At 34.9% G+C, this 8,897-nt stretch overlaps 2 protein-coding genes across 3 annotated transcripts in view; both read right to left on the bottom strand.

Annotated features, from left to right (window-relative positions):
• Positions 1-2,261, bottom strand: part of LOC107696669 (centrosomal protein of 89 kDa-like) — an 80,662-nt gene extending 78,401 nt beyond the window's left edge. The window contains exons 1-3 of the mRNA XM_016497130.1: positions 1,979-2,261; positions 1,653-1,759; positions 1,274-1,429 (exon numbers count right to left, since the gene is read on the bottom strand). Of these exons, the coding sequence (XP_016352616.1) occupies positions 1,274-1,429; positions 1,653-1,759; positions 1,979-2,071 (356 nt within the window). The 5' untranslated portion in view covers positions 2,072-2,261. The remainder of the gene's footprint in view (positions 1-1,273; positions 1,430-1,652; positions 1,760-1,978) is intronic.
• Positions 2,262-4,891: 2,630 nt separating this feature from the next.
• LOC107696719 (rhophilin-2) overlaps positions 4,892-8,897 on the bottom strand; it is a 27,211-nt gene continuing 23,205 nt past the window's right edge. For both annotated transcript variants that reach the window (XM_016497199.1, XM_016497198.1), the window contains exons 14-15: positions 7,758-7,916; positions 4,892-6,609 (exon numbers count right to left, since the gene is read on the bottom strand). In XM_016497199.1, the coding sequence (XP_016352685.1) occupies positions 6,367-6,609; positions 7,758-7,916 (402 nt within the window). In that variant the 3' untranslated portion in view covers positions 4,892-6,366. The remainder of the gene's footprint in view (positions 6,610-7,757; positions 7,917-8,897) is intronic.

The following is an 8,897-nucleotide window of genomic DNA, read 5'->3' as shown; positions in this document are numbered from 1 at the left end:
ACCAACAATGCCTATACACTTACAATCATTGCAACCTGCTGTGTTACCCTGATTATAAGTCATTCTGGTGTAATAATAAAGATTGTGCTTTCAGACTTACTTAAAGGATTAGTTTGTGTCATTATAATGTTCTCTCCTCCATGAAACACATAAGGATTACAGAAGACTAAACTAGTTGCTTTCAAACTTCAAAAATGATAATAAAGAAGTACCATAAAAGTGGTCCATATGACTTATTCACTATTTTTCAAGTCATCTGAAGTCATATGATAGCTTTGTGTGACAGGCAGACCAACATTTAACTGATCAGTTCATTGAAAAGATCTGACTACTTATCTCATAAACTCATGAACCCGCCAAGGTGAGAATAACGAGTGAATAACAACTTAAATATTGGTCTGTTCTTCACAAGCTATCGTATGGCTTCAGAAGATTTGGAATATAGAACACAAGTCATTTTCAAGTCTTCTCAAGTCACAGTCTTTTACAAGAACTTTATGTTGCTTTTTCGCCATTTCTGAGTCCTCATTCACTTTCATACACTGAAAAGGGCACCAGTTTTCTTTTTTTAAGAAAAAAAATATTTTGTATTTCATTAAAGAAAGTAAGTCATATGGGTTTAGAATGACTTGAGGGTCAGTATTACAAATTTTCCTTACATTAATATCATTCTGATCACAACATATAATCATTGTTGTTAATCATGTTCACCATGAAAATTCACTAAAATTTTAATTTCTAGGTGAACTATTCCTCTAAAAAAGTAAAGGAGGGCCGGTTTATTTAGGTCAAGGTTTCCCAGACTGTGGTTTGTGAGGGGACGGCAAGGGGATGTGATTAATTAAACCCATTAAATGCTAAAAATGTACAATTAAAATGCATAAATAAGTTTAAATAAAAGCAATCAGGGGCCTGTTTCATAAAACAAGTTGACCAAATAAGCCAGGTTTATTTCAGCTAGTCTGACTTATTGTCAGTTGATTTGGTTCAAAATAAGTCAGACTAACTGAAATAAGCCTGGCTTATTTGGTAAACTTGTTTTATGAAACAGGCCCCAGGATAAAACGCTTACAAAAATAAATAAATATTTGTTTATCTCCATGTCATGTGACCATTTTTTAACCAACATCAGAGAACCATGAACATGCAGATTACTGAAATATTAACTTTCAGGGGTTCTTTAAGTAAATACTTTATGTCAAAGGGGGCCCACCCACAAAATAAAAGGTTAGGGATCCCTGATCAAGGTCAATGAAACAGTGCACTATAATACCTTGTATAACGTGCCGTGGCAGCATAGGGCTCAAAGTCAGTTTGGCTGTCTGCACGTGAACGATCATTCTCAGAGTAAGACCTTTGGCGTGGAGGAGGAATGGCAACAGTACGGCCCGTCAGGGAGGAAGATAATATGGCAGCTGCCAAGGCAGACCTGTGACAGTTATCAGAGAGATTACAAGGTTTACAGATTTTTAAAAAAGTGTAAAGATATTGGAACAATAATCCTAAAACAGCTATGTTGTAAGTTAGTTGTATAAAAACATTATGGCAAATGATGAGTGAGATTCTCAAGAGCATAACTGCATTGAGAGATGATGGAGGAGAACAAAAGTGATATGAATGGATAGGTATATGGTATGTGAGTATAACGTTACCTGGGTCTCCCTGAAGAGGGGTTGGGACTTCGTGGGGGAGGAGTGCGGGGAACAGCAGGTCTGGGGGCAATGGTGGCAGCGGGGATCAAGCCATGAGCTATATTCCGCTAAACAACCACAACAACACACAGGATTACATTTACGACACGACTACATCACAGGATACACATGGTAAAGCAACCCAGTGCCACTGCTAAGAAAATAAATACTGAGGTCTGAATTAATGTGTTTTTATAGGTTGCTTAGTAACACAGGCTTTTAGCAGCTAAATTAGGTCACCACAAAATGTAACTTATATTGTTATATTTACGCGATAGAAGACTTACTAATTCTTCCTTCTCTCTTCTTCTAAAGCTGAAGTTGAATTTGGATGACATGGTCCTCAACAAACTTCCTCGTGTTGATGAGGGATTTGACATCAGGATTTATGAAAACCGCGGTAACTACTGCTCATTTCAGAACTATCGTGTCGCAAAGCTATGTTTCAAGAGAGAAACTGACAGAGTTTATAGGGTTTTTTATATAAAAAAGACATTATTTGTCATCGAAATCTTATTAGCTTCAACTCAACTTCACGTAACTAGACGCTTTCCATGAAAACCCTTGAAATATAACAACTCCTCCTATTGGTTAATTTGTGCAGCTCAACCAATCAGCGTTGCGGTTTAATCCTCTTAGCAACGGCCGCATCTGAGTGCAGCAGTTCTCCAGCAGAGGGACGTCTCGTCCACTCAAAAAGACCACATACGCTTGGAAAGTGCTTGAGAAAATAAAGAAGGATGTCTTAGATGCCATTGCATTGTTGATTTTCTGTTGTCTATTTTATGTCGTTTTCAGTAAAAATAAAATATCGTTTTGGTACTGAGACTAGCAGGCTTTGTGACATTGTTAAGAATCTCAAAGTAAACCATTTTAAAGCCTGCTTGAAACATGAGCCATACTTGAAGAACTAGTCATGATCGTTCACCTTCATGTTGTGCAACAGATTTTGTTGTTGATGTAGTTTTAATTTATGAATTAGTTTGACCCAAAATATTTGAGTTCTTCATATTGCGTTTTAGTACAATGAAGATAATTGCAATGATGAGAGCGCATATGGACAAAAAGTTAAATGAAGTGTTTTTCCCCATAACTCTACAGGCCTAATACATTCCTTGTTCTACAACAAGTAACTAATCCAATCATTGACATTTAGGCTTAGCATATTGTCTTTTTTTTTTTTTTTTTTAACATGTTATATATTCATCTGAAAGATCAAAGATCACGTATTGAAAGATCAAATATATGAAACCATATATTTCATAATTAAAATATTATGGCATATATAAGTGACACATGTCACATGTCTAATTTGTATATAACACATAATTAAAAAGACACATATATTAATAATTATATACATTCCATATATTCAATTCAATTCAAGTTTATTTGTACAGATACAAATCACTGCAAAGCAACTTTACAGCAAATTAAGTTTCGCGACCTTAGGGAGCGTGATGGATTGTAGCGTGGTAGAAGACTAGTTAGGTACGCAGGAGCTAACCCATTAAGGGCCTTATAGGCAAGTAATAATATTTTGTAACTGATACGGAACTTAATAGGTAGCCAGTGCAGAGACTGTAAAATTGGGGTAATATGATCATATTTTCTTGACCTGGTAAGTACTCTAGCCGCTGCATTTTGGACTACCTGTAGCTTGTTTATTGAAGATGCAGGACAACCAGCTAGCAGTGCATTACAATAGTCTAGTCAAGAGGTCATGAATGCATGAACTAGCTTTTCTGCATATATGACAATAAATGTATTATACATACATAAACATATATTTTTGTATGGAGTAGACTTATATGTCAATATATGAAATTGTTCCATTTTCTAATAGGATTCATATATGGATTGGGCATATATAAAACATGTATTTAATATATGTATATTTGATATATGCACATATATTACATTTCCGTATGGGGTGCCTCACAGTTCCACATTTCTTTTTACAGTACTCACATTTTATTACTCCATATTACATTATTATTACTGTTGCTATCATCATTTATCGTGCACAAATACACCAGACATGCACTGAAAGTAGTAAAGAGGTCAGCATCACATCTAGTAGAGATTTAACAGTTATTAATCCTGTTGTGTAGGCTACTAACTGTGGAGTCAGCCCTGCTGGAGTGAAACCTTCTATACTTAGTCTAATCTTCAAATGACATAGTATTGATACAAATACACTCACAAGTCTGTGCAATGCTGTGAAACGGTTCCCTGTCCATTTTTTTTAATTATTATTACGAATATTTTATATATATATATATATATATATTTTTTTCTTTTTTCTTTGATGGACTAGTATTTAGTTCAATAATATGTCAGCTTCTAACATTTGTAAGTGGGATAAATGAGTGCTCCCTGTGCTTTTACAAGACTGCTGAAGAGGAGAAAGTGGGTGAGTCATACTAGAAATCACTGGTGGAAAGTGTTCCAGTTAAAAGCAGACTTGTTTGGGGTATTTACATGATTCCGGTAAAACTCCAGTTCTTGAATCAAAGCAATTGTTGAACAAGTCCTGAGTCAGTGTATTTGTGATGTTCTGTCTCAATGTTCTCCAGCTGAAGAAGATGCAGAGACATCCTCTCTTATCTTTCTCACACAGACACACTTAACCGCTGTGACATCACTGCTGGCGTTGGTAAGCAATCTCTCTAATAACCCAACCAAAGCCACACCATAAAATTCCCCAGTCTGTGAGTGATTTAAAATCCATTAGTCCACCACACCATTTTCACTGCCCTGATTCACATGCACACAGAGCACAACACGAATGCCACTTTTCCTCTCATATGAAGAGAGCAACGGAGTGTGAATTCCTTTCTTTGATTTACTGAAGTTTCAAGTGGTCATTATATTATAGTATTACTGCAGTTTACTCTCTAACAGTGAGATTATTCTCTCTGTTCTGCCCTTCCTTTACATTAAGTTTCACATCTGAATCACAGGGCTGCACAGTTAATACCCTGCTGCATTTATTGTCAATATTTCATAATAGTACATAATTTGGAAAAAGGAGGAAGAATTAGGGCAAAACAGAGACTATCTGCTTATTCATGCATGACCTGTATTAAGATATAACCACTTGCTTACGTAATCTTACTTTTAACCAGAATTGGCGTGGTTGGGAAGATTACACAGTGAATAAACACAATACCCACTTGCACAATAAAAACAGCCACTGCTTTGACCCCTTATTTTATTTAGATCAAGATTTACATATACAACAAAAGTAGGCAACGATATACATTTCAGACAGACATCACAGTCCAGACATTTCCTTAGACATATCACAATGGTAATCCACATAAAGTGTCGACACAAAAGCAAATAATCTAGAAATCTGCTTTACCTTTTGTAACAAAGTTAGAATTTAGAGCACTGATGACGATTCTGTTCCCACCCGAAAGAAAAGGACTGTGAACATCACCTTTTTCAAAGAATCATTAATATGTAACCTTGCAATGTCAACATTCTCTCGGAACAGTGTTTGCCATTATAATTCTAAATGTGGCACTTGCAGAAACATAAATGGATAAAATACATTCATTGACAATAATAAAGTATTTACAAGCAAGGAGCGGAGATCCACAGTTAAATAAGTTTGTGTCAGTGTAGACTGTGATAAGGCATTTTAAAGGCTTCTGAAAGGCAGTGTTTTCTACAAGTGAATGAAAAGTTAAATATTGTCAAAAAAATATGAAAAAACCTTGCCATCTGTACTTTTTGAGCTATACAATGTAAAGAGAAGAACATACACCAAGTAACAGAAAGAAAGATATGTAACCAAAAACAACCCATGATTATATACACCAGGCTACAGTTTCACAATACAAAACCTAAATACTTCTAATACTTAAAATGAATACATACGTTTATATAGATATTTTTTTCTCTTTATTTTGTATATAAATAATTTGATTATCAAATGTGTATAAAAATCTACTCTGTAGACAGTGAAATATTCCAACACTGAAGAAGTGCTAGGTAAAACACATGAAACAAAGGTTAAATAAGAATGGCATTTGTATTCACTGCTGTATTTTTATCCTTCTTGCTTGAATTTGGCAATACCTTTAGGAAATGCACAACTATAGAATGCTATCATGGTATTTCCCTTCAGTGTATGTAAATAATTGAGTTACACAAAATAATATTACTGTTTGTATAGACATTCCCGGGGCAAAAGCTATTCACTGTCCTCTCCTACATTTTGTTCTTCTACAGTGATTGACAGAGTTACAATTCCATTGCGATGATGCAAGATCATCACAGAACCCTGTTGTATTGGTCTGTATGTCAGCTACAGGCTTTGAGGAGGATGCCTGTCTGTGCCACCAATTAGTGGAATTTTCCAAAAAAAATCCTTCATCACACCATTTAACCATTCAATACAAGAATAATCAAACAAACAAATAATAATAATAATAATAATAAATACTCTGAGCAGCATACACTGTGTTTTATCTACTGATTCGTTAAAACACAATTTTCTCCTTTAATTTATTAAACCAAACTAATGAAGGAATGAAGGTATAGCTTACACCTGTGTTTATACTGTAGATCTGTGCAAAATGTACATAATTTCAATCCTTCTAAAAATCCCTCTCTCTTTTCTCGTTATATATTGTGTTGATATAAATCCAGTTTTGTGTGTTTAGTAGAGGGCACTTTCATTATATGAGTTGGGATAGGTAGGGCAGGGTCTGTTCCAGGGTCCGTTGTAATCTGCATTGGGCAGACTCAGCGTACTACCGCTCTTCTGCTTGTTCTTGAGACCCCAGCTGAGGAATGACGGTTTTTTTGCTACCTTGCGAGACTTCTTATCATCCTCATCATGTGCCAGGCAGATCATGGAGTAGGTCTTCGGCAGACCGCCGTATGTAGCGCTCTTGGTGGGCTGCAGAGGTACAAAGAGATGAGAGGTGATTAAACTCTTAGCAATACTTGATCTGAATCCTCAAATTAAATACTCACTAACCTGACATTTCCACACTAATATAGTTTTCCTTAAGCAAAGGATTAATGCACAAACTCTGCTCTATCTACAGCAAACTTAAGATCACACTGGCTAAACATACATTGTGAGTACTTGTAAGGGTTTCAGTTACACTGTGACACAAACCTGGATACATTAGGTGAACTGTTTTGTTGATTTAATGAGAATGTAATCCTATTATGAGTTAATCTTCAGTCTATCATGCTTTCGGTTCTACTGAGGTTTTATTTGCCTGATTACACACAGTCTATCAACACCCACAAATCTTCACAAAAAACAACAGCAAAACACTCAAATGTGAAAAAGCTATTTCACACAGCAGACACGGATCTTACAACCTTGTCAAAAACAGCTTATGAATCCTGACTGACAGAAACATTAAAGATAGTGGTGTGTTCACTGGTGAAAAAGGAGGTCAGTTATAATCAGTAAGGCTGGGTACAATCGAATGTATATAAAAAAATGAAATAGATTTCACAGGGACATACATTGTGAATACTGTGATGATATTAATGTGTTTTTTATTTTGTGATTAAAGACTGTGAACTAATTCTTGGTTTTAAAAGCAGTCTCTTATGCTCACCAATGCAGCACTTATTTGATTAAAAAAAAAAACATTAATTTTACAATGTAATTTATTCCCGTGAAGACAAATCAGAATTTTCAGCAGCCTTCACTGTCACATGATCCTTCAGAAATCATTCTAATATCCTAATTTAGAAAAAAAAAAGATCAATGTAGAAAACAATTATGCTGCTTAGTTTATGGAAACCGTGACATATTTCTCAGGCTTCTTTGATGAATAGAAATTTCAAAAGAACAGCATTTATCATTTTAATGCATCCTTCCTGAATTAAAATATTAACTTCTTTTAACAAACAAAACAAAAAAACAGTAGTGTGAGCATACAAATTTGTAACTATACTGTTAACATGAGTTTATCTAAATAAACTTAATTACATGTATTTCTTCAATGGAATATTTAAATATAATTCCTCAACCAATCAGAGAATGGAAGGCAAAGAAAACCCGGAAACAAATGGAGTTACCATTGGTTGGCTGCTGCTATCCAACATGCTGACCACTCTGATGTTGACGCCCTCCTCATCCACATCCTTTAAAAGCTTCATAACATCACTCACTCCCAGCCATCTACACTCTGTGTCACCCACAGCAACAAGGTAATCTCCTTCTTTCAGCCCTTCAGCCTGGTGATGGAGAGATAGTGGAGAGAAAAAGAAACAAAGGGAAAGACAGAAAAAGGTCAGAGAAATAAATCACGCCCTGCAAGAGTGGCGCTTTGCCACTTCAGATATTTATGGTATGAGTTTATCGGCACGACCACACTGCTGTTACCATAGAGATCAGCTCTGAGAGGACTCGCTCGTGTGCTCCAACAAAAATGAGGGGTTATTTGTGGGAGACAAACAGCTGCTTGAGCCAGCTTGAGACTCGTATGGTCAAAAACAGGTGCAGTGGGCGTGGATAAGTGTGTGTGCTTTGTATTCATTCAATTGCTCAAAGATTAAATCTTCTGTCCTCGCAGCTTCAGGGACATTTACATGTATGCAAGGAAGATTAATTGAAGCAGGAAGAAGTTATCACTTCTGATAAATGTCATGACAGTTATCCGGTTCTGTTTGTTCTTCTCATTAAGACAACACAGCATTAATTATTTGCAATAAAACAGAGGGGGAGGGAAATATTTACACAAGGACAAAACATATCTTGTGTTCCACATAGACAAAAAAAAAATCATAGAGGTTTTGTACGACATAAGGAAGAGTAACAAAATGTTTATTTTTGGGTGAACTAACATTATTAGGGCCCTATGAAATCAATCATTTTTTTTCCAAAATTGCATTTAATTTTTTTTCCAAATTCATTTTTTTCCATTTAAATTTTTCTGGATTCCGTTTTTTTTTTTTCCTGTTTGAATTTTTCTAGACTCAGTTTTAATGGTTAAATTACATTTTAATAATCAAAAATAATGTCTAATAAATTGAAATCCTGAAACTTACAATATTAAACAGCAATTTATTAAATGTTTAACAAAAAATAAATGTTTAGGCCCTATGAAATGTTTTTTTTTCTTCTCAAATTCAGTTTTATTTCTGTTTCATTAAATATTAATAATCAAATGCATCTCTATTTATATATATATATATATATATATATAATTTTATTTT

Source organism: Sinocyclocheilus anshuiensis, unplaced genomic scaffold (genome assembly GCF_001515605.1).
Source record: "Sinocyclocheilus anshuiensis isolate Anshui unplaced genomic scaffold, SAMN03320099.WGS_v1.1 scaffold354, whole genome shotgun sequence".
Lineage (NCBI taxonomy): Eukaryota > Metazoa > Chordata > Actinopteri > Cypriniformes > Cyprinidae > Sinocyclocheilus > Sinocyclocheilus anshuiensis.
Note: the sequence above shows the minus strand (reverse complement) of the source record. Positions and strands in the feature narration are given on the sequence as shown.